At 41.0% G+C, this 17,949-nt stretch overlaps 1 protein-coding gene across 1 annotated transcript; it reads right to left on the reverse strand.

Moving 5' to 3' along the window:
• Positions 1–616: 616 nt before the first annotated feature.
• Positions 617–16,202, reverse strand: slc38a8a (solute carrier family 38 member 8a). Its single transcript, XM_023407219.2, has 10 exons — positions 15,918–16,202; positions 11,615–11,813; positions 10,994–11,150; positions 10,110–10,214; positions 8,821–8,878; positions 6,160–6,274; positions 4,583–4,730; positions 3,413–3,615; positions 3,286–3,337; positions 617–1,747 (listed from the first exon to the last, which is right to left on the reverse strand). The coding sequence occupies exons 1-10, from the start codon at positions 16,119–16,121 to the stop codon at positions 1,645–1,647; spliced, it is 1,344 nt and encodes a 447-aa protein (XP_023262987.1). The 5' UTR covers positions 16,122–16,202; the 3' UTR covers positions 617–1,644.
• Between the last annotated feature and the right edge of the window lie 1,747 nt (positions 16,203–17,949).

Consider the following 17,949-nt stretch of genomic DNA (forward strand, 5'->3'; position numbering starts at 1 on the left):
TGCTTGTATGTCACCAGCTTTTGACATAGGACAGATGTATTTCTATGATTGAATTTATGAGTCAAACAATAAAGCTAACATTAATGGATTTTGTCATTATCTATTGCCACTGTTTCAGTTTTTCCTGCTCCTACTTGGAAGATAATCGTGTTCTACTTTTTGAAACTACACATTTTGGGGGATGCAAGCAGGAATGGATTCAGAGATACTTGAGCCCCACTTTTTTCGCCTGTATTTGTTTACACCATAAAAATGTATCTTGTTTGGATTATTACCGTAGATGTAAAGATAAAAACCATGACATTACTTTTAATACTGAAAAAAACTTCCAGACTTTGATTATTATTTGCATTTGATTATGCAAATTCATCCAGTGTTATTGTTGTTGATGGTGATATCCCAGCATGCAACTGACACAGATTTGACAAATATCTGTGTTCAGATTGAGCCGAGTTATGATACATAATGGTTTAGGATGAAAATTAATAATTAATAATTAATAATGAAGCTCTAAACCCATCAGAAGCTGATTTCTGTGACATTCTTCTGTCAATAAAAACTCTCTTTTTGAATCACGATCGATCATACATACATTACATACATAAACTTATTAAAGAAAGGTTTCATATAAAATTATTTTATTTAATTATCTTTTCATCGACCCAATAATATTCACTGTCAACACAACTACTTTACACATCATTACTAATTTATCAAAGATCAGAAAGCAGCTGTTCTTTTTAAACATACAAAAAACATATATAGATATTTACACACTCATCCAAATACACACACACAGAAACATGAAAACATCCTCCCGCCCCACCACTTGTGTCACTCTCAAGTAACCGGTCATTTCAGTCTCATATGTCAGTGGAAACCAACAGGTCCTGGGAATATTACCAATCATCATCACATTCTAGTGGTTACATGATTGTGCAAATGATAAGATAATCTATACTAAGGAGAGCTTGAAGCTTTCCTGGACTATGTTTGGCAGACATGATAATATCTTTAATGTTATAATTTCATATTGGAGCAATGTTCTAGGAGTTTTTCTTTTTATGTTACTCTACGGATAATTTAATATTTTGGCTACCGCTACCATTTCAGAGAAATATAGTGTTCAAGAAAACAGGGGAATAAAAACTGTGACAAACAAAATAACACCCTGCTTAATTAGTTCATCTCACCCAAAGACTGAATACAGGCGGGTAGAATACTGATATGCACAATTACGCACTGATACCTGTGACAGCAGAAGATCGACTACAACACAAAGTGCAGAAATACCTGAGGATTTCAATCAGATCATCTCAGCATGGCAGGAGGCAGACAGAGCTTGTCATCAGGGTGCAGCTACAAAAACAATTAACCCAAGTGAAAGTAACATATGGTGACACTGAAGGAAGGAGGGAGGGAGGGAGGTCTTTTGGGTGTCGGCTGTTGTTTTAAAGATTATAGTGGCAAGTTCTGAGGGGTCTTTTGATTGTTCAGGCGTCATGTTCATTTTTATAGAGTCTGTGGTGGCCACAATTCAACATGGGCTCTCTAGAGGACAGGGGAAAGGGGAAGTACAAGTTGAGATCTGGTCACCGCTGCCTCCATGAAAAACACCTGGATCAGCGAGGGAAAGTGGAAGAGTCAGATCCTTCCGAGGAGCTGCATGACAGCAATGGTGGTGCTCTGGCCAAAGATGAAGGCTCCAGAGATCAGGGTCACTACTCCCCAAACTGTGAGGACAACTCTGGAGAGAAGACGGCAGAATAAGAAAATAGAAATGGAACTGTGAATAAGTTGTCCTACTTTTAGTCTACTTTTCTTATTTTGTAGACCCACACCATCACTACAACTCAGTGTTAGACAATGGTTCACTGTTTAGCTTCTGTTATAGCTATAATAGTGTCCAGATGGAGCCACTACTATCCTCTGTAGCTAGGGAAACCATGGTCTTACACATAAGGATGAAGGGGAAAAGCATCACTAACTTCCCGAATCCAGTTCCACACAAGGATGAGTGAAGTCAAGCAAAGGGCATGACACACGCAGCAGTAGATAGGTAAGACACCTGACTATATTCAGGTATAAGAGACCAATAGAGTTGTCACATATACAGGTTAAGACTGTGGACTAGCCTTACTTGGGTATGGTACGGAAACGTGTTGCAACCACATGATATATCCCGTTGGACAAGACATCTTCAGGAATTGGTGTTGGCACTGATCTCATTCACTTGCTGATATTGTACTGCTCATCATTTTCTTCTTGGTGCATCAAGGCTTCAGCAAATACTTCTGCCTCATACGTCTGAATCTTAACTCCTGGTGAACATTTCCTCAACAGTAATAAGACACGCAAATGTTGCAAGCATCTCTGAAATCAGTCAGTACAAAAGGCATCATCCCTTCAGTCTAAGACACTCAGACTGAAGGTGAAGCAGTTCAGAATTACAGCAGCCTACTCAGCTTGTCAGTGTCATTTTTAGCCAATAGCAGCACAGCTGTAGCAGTGTCAGTTTGTCAGTCGGTCCAATACTTTGCCTGAAATATCTCAAGAATTATTGGATGGATTGCCATGAAACGTTGTACAGACATTCATGGTCCCCAGAGAAAGAACATACACGAGGGTCATTCGAATAAAAGGTTAAGAAATCTTCCTTTTCTATTATGAGATATCAAGTAAGCAAAGCACAACAGGAAGTGTGCAAATGTGGAGGGATCATCCTCAGGGAAGCATGAATTTGCTCAGAAAATGTCATTCTGATTTACATGTTAAATTTTAACATTTAACATGTACACGTGGAGATTCTGTATGTGGAAATGTATATGGGCAGAGGGTTGTTGCTGGACAGAAAACTCTCTGTACATGTGATTTTCCCTACACTAAGGAGACAGAAAAACTTAATCATAAAAAAGGAAAGATTGTGGCCTGGGTGTAGGAAAACATGAAAGAAAAGAAGATCAGAAAACTCAAAACTCCGGGGAGCAAGAATACACGCAGTAAACTTTATAAAAATCTGGCCAAATGTTGTAGACATATTTTTGATCTGGCCCAAAGCACTGGTGGGCACACTAGGGGTCCAAGAGGCAAGAAGATCTCGTCGTCATCATCAGGCAAAAACAAATTTAATAAGAGTTTTTTAAGACCCGGTTTAAAGGTTTTTTATCAGATTAAAAATTGTACATGTTGAAGGTTTCTGTAAGAATGGACATACTGACAAACTCACTCAGGCAGTCCAACATCACCCAGGTGTATATTTACATTAACACTGAAGTTTTTTCTCACCTGGTCTTACAGGACACTGGCTCAGACTGCATGGCAAAGATCAAACACAGTCCTGTCCAAAAACAAACACAGGGTGTGACGGTTGCAATGCGTTTGACAGATTATGAAGCTGTGAGCAAAGTGTTACCTGGGAAGATGAAGATGAAAAAGGCGCTGATCCCTCCAATGACACTGATGACCTTGCTGATGTCTGGCACAAAGACGGCGATGAGAAGTGTCACTGTGATCCACAGGACTGTCAGCGCACAGCGGCTGCGGCTTTCAAACTCCACCGTCACCATGCCATAACGCCTCCGCCGCCAACTTAGCAGGGGATCCTGGATCACTGATCTGTACAGAGATGGATGCATAACCTTATTTCATATTTATTGAATAAATCAGGTCAAATAATACTTTTCATGGGGAAGGACTTATTTGAATTTTATCTTAAAAGGTTCTGTAAATGATCGTCACTGCCACTAGATGTCGCACTAGACCACCAGCATCTCAGACCGAAACAAATGCTTCGTTGTCCACACATCAGGTCTCCCCTTCGCCCTAATGTAGTCGCTCACTCACATTACGTAACATAATGTAGTCATTAAGTTACTTACAACATGAGGCGAAAGAAGCTTCAGCAGCTCGTAGGGTTCTCCATCTTGGTAAAGCCAGACTAGTATTGGCTTCGCAGTTGGACCAAGACAGAAATTCAGCCTTGGACTTACAACTTATCCGCTGGGACTGGCCACATGAATGACACTGACTGAGTCAGTTTAAACTTTATGGGTGTTTTGACGATCCTCCAGACGACTGGAATTTGAGCCGGTCCTGCCCATGGCCGCTCGCGCTCTGGTCTTATCTCTTTCTTTGTCAAAGGCCTTTTAAAATGTGGTTTCTTCAGTGGAGGGAATTCTGGTATGTTGCTTTCACCTGAACCCTGCGTACTGCACTGTGGCGTCTCGGGTGTGGGTGGTCCCTGTGTGTTTATAAATAATAATCTCATGCACTAACATGCACACGTACATGCACTTACATGCACACGCTACCATCCCGGATACCAAAACAAAGAACAGAGAAACTCAGATTACAACATATACAGAGGAGTTGTGACTGTGTTCTGTTCAGGGCACCATTACTCCACTATAGCTCTGCATGGAAAACAGTTGTTTGCTTCATTATTATTGTTTAAAATCTCATTTACAGAACCTTTAACATTCCCGATACACTTCAATTAAATTATTAAAGTTTAACAGTCGTCAAGGTCAGTGAGTGTTTTAACACTGAAGTGATCAAACATCAATACGGCTGTGTCCCTGACCTGCCGAGCAGCAGGATGATGGGATAGATGGTGATGATGGAGACTCCGAACAGCAGCCTGGCAATGAGCATCAGAATGTCATCCCCGGTGTACGACATCAAAATGTCGGCCTTCACGTTCTTTCCAAATGTCAAGTACCCATAAACCCCTGCAACAGAGAAAGAAGGGTTACGCTTCCTGTAGCAATGATGACAGCGTAGCTGAAGCCAAATGGTGAATCTGACATTTTCCCTCGCAAACAATGGAGCTGACTCAGCACAAACACAATGTGACATGTGCATAGTAAATGTTATTGTGTTGTGCATACAGCTACGCCCAGCCCGCATGAGCTACGAGCCAGATCCATAATACAGGGTATGCATGTTCAAAAATACTACAAAAATAAATAAAGAAATACCTCAAATTACGATCATCTGTGCGTGCACCAGAATGCGTCAGGGTTTTGTCAAACTATACTTCAAAAGAAAACGAGTTACACTTTCCATTTTTCCTACAGGCAGCTTCACACTGCTCACATCTGTATCTCAATCTGTCAACCTCAATGGCTGGAGGAAGACAACCAGTTCCCAGCTGTGCAACTGAAGCTCTTTGGCTTCTAGATAAACTAAATGTAACATCATATTCTGAGACTAACCAAAGATTGATGTACGTATACGTCTTTAATTTTGGCTTTGAGGAAAAATGGTTTAAAATATCTTGTCAAAAGCTTAGGTTTAACATCACGTCACAAATTATTCCTCAGTAAATATAGAATATCCACCTCCTCACAGACGGAGCAAGGCTCTACTTTCATGGAGAAGTGTGTGTTCTACGCCACACGATTACATTTTCATTATTCCATCTGCCGACATTTTAATTAGACAACTGCACAGTCGAGAATATTTCACATTTCACATTTCACTTGTACTGACCCTGATATCCAGCCAGTGTCTCCCTTAATTACCAGTAAAAGAGCAAATTGTTTAACCTCCCAGAAAACATCATATAGCTCTATCCTGTAGAGTCTGCAGCTGTAGTTCAGAGCTCCACATATATCTCACCGTGTCACCACTTTCAAAGCATCCTCACTTCATCTTGGACTAAAAAACCTCCTGGAGCCTGTTTCACAAAGTTGATCCAACCAGCTTGAATCACATTCAAATGAAAGTGGTGAAGTTCTTAATTACAAGCAACAAGAACAGAATAATAAGATGTAGAGTCAGTGGGAATGACATCTGCATTTTCAAAGTAAGGCTAAGGTGTGTTCAGTGGTCTAGAGTGAGAATGAAAAATAATGGTATTACATATAAACGCTAGAATAAGAGGAATGAAAGACAACCATCTACAGTTACAATCTCCATCCACTATGATTTTAGTGTGTTAAGCTGCATGACCTTCTCTTCAAAGTGAGCCAGTTTCATGATACCAGAAAACCTGAGTCAAATCCAATGATAGCCGATAACCCACTACTCCTGCTTCATGTCACATGCCCCTGGTGTTTCTTCTGGTGCTTTAATATTGCACTGGAAATGTGCGGAGACAGGTGTGGATGCGTATTAAGGAGGCACAAGAGAGGAGGAGCAGAACCATTCTCCGACCTGTGAGGGAGTAAATGACGAGACAGAAGATCATGGAAACCACGGAGATGAGGACCCAGTGAGAGAGCCGCTGGTTCGCCATGCTGCTGTAGATGGCGATGGACGCCTCATGGCACTGCAACACACAGAGATGAGAAATTAGATCCCACATTTGCAACCATGTGCAACCAAAGGCGATGATAATGTAGGTTTTTTTCAAATCAGCACAGCAGCTCATTTCATGCACTAGTTCCTCCTCTCTGGTTGAGTGCAACATTAACTGTTAGTATCTAGTGGGAATGAAAACCAAATTCAGACAAACTGCAGGTCCGTTGACAAATAAAGTGGGACATCGCACAGGGACTAGTTGTTGGTCGGACAGATTGTGTCTCCTTCCAGCCACTAACGTTGGATTTTTCTCATCTGTGTGGAGCTCGCAGGGAAGGGTGACGATCTAAAGGTCTTATTATCTCTGATCTCTCTGTCGGTGTGATGAACCGAGATGAGATAGGGAATCAAATGAAAGCAATGGAGTTAACCCATCGCAGAGGTCAGGATACAGACTCTTGTCCCCACTTGATCCCAGCTGCCATCTTCCGGTTTTAAATCTCGCTTCATCTTCACTGCCTTTGCCCTCTTCCACTGCTCTCAGGATCTCATCAAGTCGCTTTTCAACCCCTTGCACTGCAATCACTCACCCTGAGGGAGCGCGTCTGCGTGTGTGTTTGTGGGAGAGGACATGCATCAATCCTTTCGCACTTTCCTCTCCTTTTATTAGATTCCACCAGCATCCTTCAGGGGTTACCTTGGCAACTTGGGAAGTTACACATCAGTCTGTCCCGCTTTAGATTGACAGACTGATAATTTTCCCGCACTCTAACCTGCTATTAAATATGAAAGGCTCACTCTGCCGAGCTCCTGTGGAGCACAGCAGCCTGCTGACCTTTACACTAGACTTAAACACACTCTCTTGAGAAAGCTCATGTCGTAAAGCTGAAAATACCCACAATGTACCACTTCTATATGTACTTCATTAGCACAGAGAAATATGGTGAAACATGAGATTAAGACAAATATTTTAACATTTTTTCAGTTTTGCCAGTGGATAAATGTAATTTGATTTGTCAAGATTTTGAGATATGGGATATTTCTGCATCCACCCCTGTGCAGTGAAGTTAAATGGAATTACATTATTTGTGGTGCTCGCAGTGTTATAAAATGACATTATAAAAAATTCAACAGCAGTTTGTCTCTCCAGAATCAGACTCTTTTACTCTGGAGTAATCCACAGATGTCACTGTAACCACTCCTCATCGGATATTTTTACTTCCGAAGAAAGTAGTTCCACTGGAAATTGTTCAAATTGAGGTCTAGACTATCCAGAGTAAAACAGAGGGATCACAACTTCAGTGTTTACATCGTTGTGTTTGTGGGTATTTTTTTTCCTTGGCACAATCCCGCTCTGCTGTGTGCAGCAGCCAATGAACTATAGTGTAAGTTCTGTAAGAGCCATGATTAAAGGACTAGCTCAACATTTTGGGAAATACTCTTATCAGTTTTCTTGCTGAGATGATGTAAATAGGAGGTTAGAGCCAAGAGGAAAGTAGTTCAGTATAAAGACCGGGGTCTGGAAGCAGCTAACCTGGCTCTGTGCAAAGGAAACGAAATCCACCCAACACCATCTCTAAAGCTTGTATGTTTAATCCATACAAATTTGGTTTGTTTGTGTTTAATGGGGGGGGGGGGGCTACATGCCTTCTTGTCCTTGCTCAGGGATGGTGACTTCCTGGACTCTTGTCTTTACCATGAAGTTGCCAGGCAACCGGCAGACTTAATTAAGATTCAATGAATTACTATTAACAAGGTCAGGACAAATGAATAATATTCTACATTCAAACTGTAGTGGTTTGTTCAAATTCAAATTTACAGGCTATAAGCTCAACAGACTTTTCGAAGTAGTTAGACTAACAGATCCACCAGAGGGCGCTCTTAAAATTCACTCAGCTTAATCTATCAGCAGATGCAATAGAGCTGTCAAAGTCAGCTACTAAATAAAAATGGGGAACACCAGCGAACAAAGCTGTGCTGGATAATCACGACACTGGAGCATCTGAGAAGCGGTGTGTCCAAGTATTTTGGGTTCTTTGTAGTAGATTGGAAAAATACAAAGACGAGCCGTTTTCTACATTAACAAACCTGAGCACCCACCTGCTGGACTGCCACCCATTAGGTGCCTTACACTATATGGATTCCATTCAAATTAATCTGAACAAACCACGTGTAAGAAGAAATTCATTTGAACTTCACATTTTAAAATAGTGACAGCAGTCCCACAGGTTCAATTCCATTCACCTCTATTGTTTTGGAGTGGAGGCAGAAATCTCAGAGAACCACAAGCACCAAGAGGTGAGTGAGAAAAATATATTTTTTATTATTTATTTATTTTTTATTTTATTTTATTTTATTTTTTTTAAATTGGAGTGAACCGACCCTGCGTGTACTTCGAATTTCGCAGCCACGACTGAAATGTTTTAAACTCCTGAACAGTACATACATAAATACATAAACCCTCCTCCCACACACAACTGCACTCAACTGGCCTCCAGCTTCACCTCGCCATGGCAACACAAGTTAAAGTCTAGACTGGTCCTACGTGAACGCAACTCAAACTGTTGCACTCACTTGGAAACCAAAGCAGATGGTCGGGATGACGCTGAACATGGAGGCCCAGGAGCTGATCCTGCACACAGACAGGAGGAGACACACACAGGACAGTCGTTTTCACAAGTTCACAAATGCCACAAGAAGAAAAAAGAAGACATAAAGATATTATTAGGGCATCATCCGTAATGACATGGCATTTAGGGACGCTTTACCATAATGTTCATCCATCAGTCACAGGCACACGGCTGACAAGGGCAACCGAGGTAAGCCAGTGAGTGTCCAATCAGAGACACAGAGGTTTGATCTACTTTGTCTGTCCTGGATTCACAGCAGATTCATGGATAAGACTCAAGACAGTCATATTTCCTGGAGCAACCTCATAACATGGATTAGCTCTGTTAATTAAAGTAGATTTATGACATAGAAAAGAAACTAGAAGACAAAGAACTTTACTTTAAAACAAAGCTGCTGTTTAGCATTTTGTTGTAATTATTTTTTTCCTTCTTTCTTCACTTCCATGGAAACAACTGAGGTGTGAAGGCAGATTATACACCTTGTGTCAGTCATGCAGAAAACAGTAAACACAGACTGTTAGGCATATATGCACAGTAAATTGATTCAGACTGAGCACACTCATTAAATACATAACAGAAAAGTTTCTTTGTACAAGCTAAAGCAGAGTTTTAGGAGAAATGTGCAGGTACAAAACCTGTTGCAACCAGATCAAACCACAGAATATTCAAAGGAATAGTTTGACATTGGCATTTTGGTAAATACCCACATTCATCTTCTTTTGCTGAGAATTTGATGTGAATATTTGTCTGTTATAGAGACTATTTTCCACTATCATGACTTGACAGAGCCGCAGGAGACCAGCAGCAACACCAAACCCAGAAGATATTCAACCGACAATAACATACAACAGAAAAGCAGCAAATGATCAAGCTAGAAGTATGGGGAAGGACTTAAAATGATTAATCCATTATCAAAATGTTTAGTTGGCCTTAGCATAAAGACTGAACGCAGGACAAAACAACTAGCGTGGCTCCGTTTGCCTTCCAGCACCTCCACAACTCAGGAGTGATATGTATATACGTCATATTTTGTTTGTTATATCAAAGTGTAAAAACCACAATTTGTGCTTTCCTGGGCGTTATCCCTTTATTAATAATAATAATAATAATAATAATAATAATAATGCTAACTTTAGGACAACAGAGAGGAAAAATACAGCAGACGGACTTAAAACAAGTGAGTTAACAACAATTCAATTCATCGCACTGTTGTGTCTTTGCACACGTACGTACCCGCTGCTGTAGAGAGGGGTGACTTGAACCAGAACAGAAGGCATGGTGTGGTATTTGATGATGATGGCGACAGTCAGGTAGGTTGCAGCCAGAGTGCCGAGAACACTGTGAGAGGACAGAGGCAGAACGACTGCTTCAGACAGACATCAGACGAACAGCGCGACGGATGAGTGGATTACTGGAAACTGACCACAGGGGTCAGCGCCTTCAGTAGGATCACGTCAACCATTCATCCATAGTCGTATTTATGCATGTGTATAAACAAAGGCTAAGGCGGTGTGACACAAACTGAGCATTTGCGACATATAGTAAAAGCTTTAGCAGCACTGAGGGGAAGAAAAGGTAAAGCCTGTCCTGAGGATGGTGCTTGAGAAAAGGTCCTGGGGTCAATAAAAGCAAAAGGGTTTATCGCTATATAGGAAATTATAGTTATCTTGGGAAATTTGATGGTAACCCGACTTGATATGAGGAGTCTCATGTGTAAATTTGACATTTTTGGGGCTGCAGGTGACAGCAAAGGAAAGCTTGTAGTGTTTTCAAAGTGAAAAGGTTTCATTTTCTGTGGAGCAGGAACCTTCTCAGTAAATTTGGTAGCGATCTGCACATTAGATCTTAAAACGGATGGTGGCGCTAAAGTAAAGGGGTCAGCAAAATCATACATGAACATCAACAGAGTATCTTGCTCTGGACCAACTAAACAGAGTTTAATCCAAACCAAAAAGTAAAAGTGAGCATTTGTAATTGACACTACAGCTGTAACTGGGTTAACATAAATCTTGAAAAACCTTTATTATACATAGAGTATATGATAAAACTGGTGTGAACCTAAATATACTGTGGCTGTATGTCCTGGTGTGTAGACATGCAGTGTGACTGCACCTGACCTGATATATTTCTGAATGCTGATCTCTTTGGGGATGGACAGCGGCAGGATGAGGAGGATGCAGAGCAGCACCAGGGCGAAGCGCTGGTCTGTGTAGAAGTGATACGGCATCTCCGAGTCCGGCAAACCGGTTACCAGCTCGTACAGGGAGCCGCACACTGAAAGACACACAAACGGGAGTCAAACAGGAACACACACACAACATGCACGCAGAAATAAAATGCTAAATAGAGTTTTAATGCAAACTGTATCCGTTGCAAAGTTAATAACATGAGAAGTCTATTTCTAATAACAGAAAAAATCCACCTGCTTCAGACCAAATATCTGCAGGCCAGAAAAGTTTCACCACAACCTGAACTATTTGGTTGCATTCAACCTGATCAGATTCAATGTGATGAAGCACAGATTATCATTTTGCCCTCTGAGAGGAGAGAAAAAGCCAAGCAAGGTTACAGAAGAGTCGTCCACTCCAACATAAGAAAAGGGGACAGATCGTCATCGACTGGATTTCGATTTCAGAGAGAAACGGCCACGGGTCTTTTCGAACTCTAAGGGTTATTGACAAAAATGAACATGAATGATGAAGTTCAGGAGGATCTGACAGAAGAGTAGAAAAACTCACACTTCTCCAGTTGGTCGTCCACTATAACCAGAAAGGCCACAGAGATCATGAAGAGGTTGAAGACGAAGCAGATCTCACACAGCTGACCGATGGCCGGCCCGCACACCTCTTTCACCACCGCCTGGTAGGTGCACTGGCCGCTGATGGACGACGAGTAGCCCAGGATGATCAGACCACTGACCAGGAACACGAGAGAGACCTGAGTGGATGGAGGGAAACACACTGAAGCTTTGACCTTATAGAATTAAAGTCGAACTTTGCCTCAGTATTTTTTAAAAGCTGAATTAACTGCAGTCTAATCAGCAAACTTTTGATTCTTGAGCAATGGTTTTGGGATGTATTGTGGTTAATTAGATGACGATGATCAGCTGTGGCGGATGGAGGAGGGGGTGGAGTTTACCTGAGCATGTTGCATGTGGGAAATAAGTGTAGAGCGGGGCATCAGCGCAGTCTTTGACCTCACGTTCGACTCAGTGATGTTGTCACATTTTATTTTGTTTTAAAGTGAAAATAAATCAGCTGAAATGAGGGAAGCAGCGTGAGTCAAGGAGACGAGCCCCAAGAACAGGCCACTACAAAGTCAAAGAGTCCGGGTCCCCTGGAATCGCAGCTCTTTATTAATAATATCTTAAAGCCTCTTCATGTAGGAGTTTTATGTGATCAGAACATCTGCCTAATTATCTTGATGGCTTAAATTTGTTTGTAGAAATCGAGGAACTGGTGCAGCGTTGTGTTGCTTTTAGCAACGTGTCGTCTCTGGCGAAGTCTGTCTGATGTCATTTACTTTGTAACGTGAACGCTGTATTTCAATCCGACCTTGTTCACCATCTTATTTTAGCACGTTAGCATGCTTACATTTGCTGATTCGGAACGTTTGACCTGATGCTGACCTCATATAAAAAGTCAGGGAATCATAAAAGCTTTTTACGATTCATCTTGAGGGAAAATAAATCTGTCCCAGAATATGTGCCGATCCGTCCAATCGTTTCTGTCTGGACCAGAGTGACTGAACAACAGAGCGACATTAGCCGAGACAGTTACTGACTCACAATAATCGTTTCACTTACTTTTACTTTACTTTTATCTTGGCAAAGTTCTTGTTTTTTGCGTGCTTGTATTTAGACACCTCTCCTGTTAAATCATTAAAAAAAAGTATTGTTTAGCATCAACGCACAAATGAGCCCATGGCCTGACGACTGGATGGTGCCAAAGATACACGTCTTTAAATCCTACACAAATAGTAGAGGCTTTAATTAAAACAGCTTTGTTCATTCTCGACTGTAGAGAACAGTTATTGGTTATTTGATGGAACAAATCTGGGAAACAAAGTTTTACGTTTTTCCTGTAAATTTACATCTTCCGCCGTCTTCACTTCTTTTTGTTATTCCTCATTTCCTCATTTAAATTTCTGGCATCCAGCTTTGATTAATGACACAAGTAAGACTAAAAGGAGTATTGAACGCCTGGATGGATGAGTCATTTTGAGGCTATAAAGCAGTGTGACAAGTCTATTTAATGAAAAGCACTGTTGTGAATGAACCTGATGAGAGTGAAAAATGACACTGAGGAAAACAAGACAGGAGAAGGATAGGGACTATCTGAAAGTTTCCCTAGAGGAAAATGCAATCAAAAAGGTGATATAGGTTTTCTTTTTAGAAATGACTGCTCTGGAATCAGGAGGCCTGGGACAGAGAGGAGGGAATGGTTGCAGATGAATTGACAAGAATAACTTTACTGTATTATCCTTGTCTTGTATTTTCCACAGCTGTCATAACGCAACGTCAAAAGGGATGAGGATGACCATCTGTGACCGTCTTGAACTTTCCAGTCAAAACTTTCAAACCCTTTTACCCTTTTTATGTAAGAGGTGTGCCAAGCAATAATCTTCACAGCCCGAGAGGTTACCTCTGTATCCCTGCTGCGTGTCAGGACATGTCAGGGTCTTCTGCTGATAAGGAGCAGTGACTTACTGCCTGCTGATGAAAGGAGTGGAAGAAAGTGTTTCTTCAATGGCTATAGGAAAACCAGCTACACAACCTAAACAGAGAGAACTGAGAAACTGTACAAAGGAGGCGTCCTTCAGGGTTATAGATCCCTGCTGAACGGCTTTAAGGTCAATTAGAAGTAGTCGACAGGGACGTACGAATGAATGCAATTATTCAAATTAGTTCTATAAAAGATCTGAGAGGGAAAACACCTGGAAGTGACTTTGAAAGAGTGTAAAAGAGCAAACCCTGACACAAACACACAGAAGTGTAAAGTTACTGTCCAGTGTGCACTCAGGTATTCGGGATCACTGCAGTGTAACGGGCACATTTCGCCTCATTGCGATGATTCAAGATTCAAGTTTCTGGCCTCATTTAGCACCAATTACACTGTCCAGAAAGAAAAAAGTAAAGGAGATTAGAGGAGGCAGACCACATCAGAGCGCTTTAACAGTGCACAACAAGCTTACAGTTCACTGGCTCCAGCAGAGATGCTCCACCACCAATTTTTATTGCTGATACTGATTAAATATATAAATTAAAATGAGTAATTAACAAGAGATCATCCAGATCAAAAGGCATCATGTGCTCCTGACTGTGCGGTGGATGGTTTGAAAGCAGTGTTTTCTCAATTTGCATTACTATTATCAGTTAATCAAGATATTATGTTTTCCACTCAATCGTTTAATATATAAACAATATAAATGCCTTTTCCCCGTCACAAGTTCCAAAGCGATGCATCAGATTTCTTATTTAGTCTGAAAAACAGTGTCAAACTCAACAGCATTCAATTTAAAGAGACATGAAGCAACCAGGTAGCAATTGTTTTAGGATTTTACGGAATGAATAATTTGAAAATAATCAAACCTGCATTAATATTTGTGGTGACACAGAGTTAATGACTGCAACAATGATGACTCATTCAATTATCCGCTAACAATGGCATCTGTTACGTTTGTCAGGTCGGCAGAAACACAACGCTAAATTAATGCTAATGTTGCTACATGTAATTAAGCAACACATTAGCCATGTTAACGATTAAGCCTGTGAGTTGTTGTGGCTGTGCATCTGTCGGGCTGCTTCATTTTTCTGCCCCCTAGTGGCCAAAAATGAATCAATGTAGCTTTAAAGACACTATTAAAATGTAATCGCATCGTTTCAACAAAAGATAATTCACTTGTTTTGATTTCACCTCCATCTTTGGAAGGAAGAACCCGTGTGGGTGTGAAATCAAAGAGCTGAAAGGCCGTGAGAAAACAGTCCTATTTGTCCTACTGGAGATGAAAAGTGACAAAACAGAGGACAAAGCACTTCAAAAAACCCATTCAAGCCATGTTTTGTCAGACGTCTGCAGGAGGACAAGTGATGAGCAAAGACACATTAAGACACTGCAGACAAACTGAACTGAATACTTTTCGAGCAGGAACAGAATAGGGGGGAAAATATTGCCTGATAAAACCCCTCTATTTCTTCTGCTTTGTGATTTATCCAAAAAGAATGAATAGGAGTTAGAAAAGAGGACAGGTAGGGATAGTGAGAGAATAAAAGGATTGCTTATATTTTCTATCCAACTCTTAGGTGGCAGCATTATTCAAAAAGAAGTAGAACAAGAACACATAGTTTGTTCCTCTTAAAACTGGAGTAAAGAGGTTCCCCAGCAGAATTGCCCCTCGCCCACATGGGGAACAGAAAGAAAAAAGACTGATGCTGAGGTTTATGGGGACTTTGCGAGCTCTTTACACATGAATAAAACAGGGATGACTCAATCAAGTCCATTTCCAGGGTCAATGTGATGTGATGACCAACTGAGGTGAAAAAGGCTGCACACACACAATGAGTTCAGGGTTTTGCAGAAGGGGAAAAGACTCACTGTGTCAAGTGTCAAATAAAAATCCAACACACACACACAAAAAAAAAAAAAAAACTTCCTTATAGTGGTGTCAGTTACAGAGAGGAGAGAATAGCAGAAGGAAAGTCAGTGATAAGGATAAAGTGAATCTAAAATGTGCTGAGGTCTGAGTCTAACACGGCCTCTCCTGTCAGGTGGAACAGATCACAATCTCATTAATTGATCTCAGTAGACCTCCGCCCTCAATAGATAAGATACATCTCTCATACGACCAACTTCCAATATAAATAAATATTAAAAAAAAAGTTACTTCTACTTATGAGAAATAACCTTTAAAAAAGAAGTTTGGCAGCAACAACTTTGTCTATCTCTGCCAGAGCTCAGTCATGCAGAGAAAGCCTAACTTTTCCCAGTAGATACCGGCTATCCTCCTTTAATCTTAGATTTATATTTATTTTTAAATGCCCACCAGCTCCACGGTGACTGCGCTGCGGATGCCCCCGGCTCTCTCGAAGGCCCAGGGGAAGTTGAGGAGCCCGGCGCCCAGGGCGGACTTCAGCATGATGAAAATGGCCCCCATGGAGCCGAGCCGAGGCGCGGCGGCAACGTCCAGCGGGGGCTTGGCTGAGGCTGAAGCCAGTAGGCTGATGCTCTCTCTGGCTAACTCCTCCATGATTCACGGCGGGACACACTGGCGCACACACGGCTCCCAACTGCTCCCCGGGGCACGGCGCTGAGGTTTGTGGGCCGCGCTGGGGTTGGCTGCTGCCTTCAGGTGCTGCTCGGAAAAAACTAAACTAAGCTCCTCAGATAGGCTACGTGACTTAACCACAGACTTGATTGTGCTTCTTTGTAATGAACTTTCAATCCAGAAATGTGAATAAAAGTGTAACTGCTTCATTATAGTGCAATGGAGTCCAGTTTCTGAATAAAAAAATAAAATGAAAAGGTGGTGTTTTATGTTATCTCTCAAAAACAAGGTCGGCCAAAACACGGGATGCAGGTAAAAACTATACATTGAAAAGTGGCAGACTACTAAAAAAAAAATTTTTTTTATTTATTTTTTTTTATAAGAATTGAAATTCTTCACTTTACCATAACTAAATATCACAACAACATTGCACTAATAAGCTTTTTCCATCAGCAACTTAATAGCCTAATTATGGTATTTCTAACAGTACATGAAGGCAACATCATTGAAAGCAGTTCCTTGGTTCCTAAACCAATCATGTTGAAAAAATATTTGCCATCATTTTTAGTTTGACAGTCCAGTCGCCATTAAATGTGACCATTATAAATTAGGCCAGTTTACAACTAACAGAACATGTGTGCTAAGGAAACAGGTGATTTACAGGGATTTTCTGTATGAGAATTTAAATTGTGAGCAATTTCTTCTTCTTAACTTTATCTAAATGTGAGGGAAATTACAGTTAAGTCTTTACTGTATCACAACTCTTTTTTGTTTGTTTTGTTTGTTTGTTTGTTTGTTTGTAAATGTTTCAGTGGTGAGTATATTGAATTTGGTTCCTAAAAATCCTGATTGTTTTCAGAGAATGTATTTTTCGTAATTTTCAACGTTCTTATGTATATGTACGTATGTTTATGTATGTGTCACCAAATCTGGTGATTTTAATACATGAGGGAGAATGAAATGAGGGGGAACAAGAATGAGTTACAGGAATGAAGGGAGGTGGATAAACAGTAAAGATCAGCTAAGACGTGTAAAGTTCAATTGACCAGAAAGTCTCATCATAGTGAGAGAGAGAGAGAGAGAGAGAGAGAGAGAAAATGATGAGAATTAGAGGGGGATGGAGAGGAGTTCAAAAAGGTATGAGGAGGGCGTCGGAGAGGTGGAGTGGGGTTAAAGGTCTTGTGCCCAGGCCATCACATGCAGTGAAGTCAGTGAAAGTCAGGCGTAAGAGAACTGGGGGAAAGGAATTAGGCGGTTAAGAGAGAGTTCTACGGTGCGCAAGGTTGTTTTTTAAAAAGTTTAGACTGAAACCAATCTGAGGCTATGAAAATGAAGGGGTTAAAAATGTTGGCTATATTTTGACATGAAGCAGAGTAATGTGAAGTAGGTCAGGTGAGGAAGGGTTTCACACGTGTGTTGCTCATTTCAACAAGATTTAGCCTCTGTTTGGGTGTTGAGAGATAAGTCTGTACAACACAGAGGCCTGTTTTTCTGCTGTTTATCCTCAGACAGGAGAATAACAACAACTTATTCCTGTTAAGAAGTTCCTGTCAGTGGAAGATGATGGAAACTGAACTGCTGCTTCCGGTCTCCCTCATGGCCTCCCCTCTACTCTTTAAGCTTTCATCACTTCTGTCGGTTGTTTGTGTCCATGACTCAGTGCTCTGCATCGTTCTCTTGTCTCGCCTGGAAAGAGAAGTAAACATGAGGCAGCCAGAATTATTCAACAGAGTGGGCTTTTCTGAATAGTCGAGAAGTGGGCACATTAACTTGTAAATGTCATGCACAGAATTGATTTGGCGGTACAAAA

This window comes from Seriola lalandi, unplaced genomic scaffold (genome assembly GCF_002814215.2).
Source record: "Seriola lalandi dorsalis isolate HSWRI2012SDOR001 ecotype SW California unplaced genomic scaffold, Sedor1 jcf7180002054331, whole genome shotgun sequence".
Taxonomy (NCBI): domain Eukaryota; kingdom Metazoa; phylum Chordata; class Actinopteri; order Carangiformes; family Carangidae; genus Seriola; species Seriola lalandi.

Excerpts from the sequence above, each read along its gene's own strand:
- slc38a8a (XM_023407219.2), bottom strand. The coding sequence starts at position 16,121 with ATGGAGGAGTTAGCCAGAGAGAGCATCAGCCTACTGGCTTCAGCCTCA. Across the intron at positions 6,275-8,820 it reads CCATCTGCTTTGGTTTCCAA|TGCCATGAGGCGTCCATCGC; the intron begins GTGAGTGCAACA and ends TGTGTGTTGCAG. Across the intron at positions 3,616-4,582 it reads ATCATCCTGCTGCTCGGCAG|ATCAGTGATCCAGGATCCCC; the intron begins GTCAGGGACACA and ends ATCTCTGTACAG.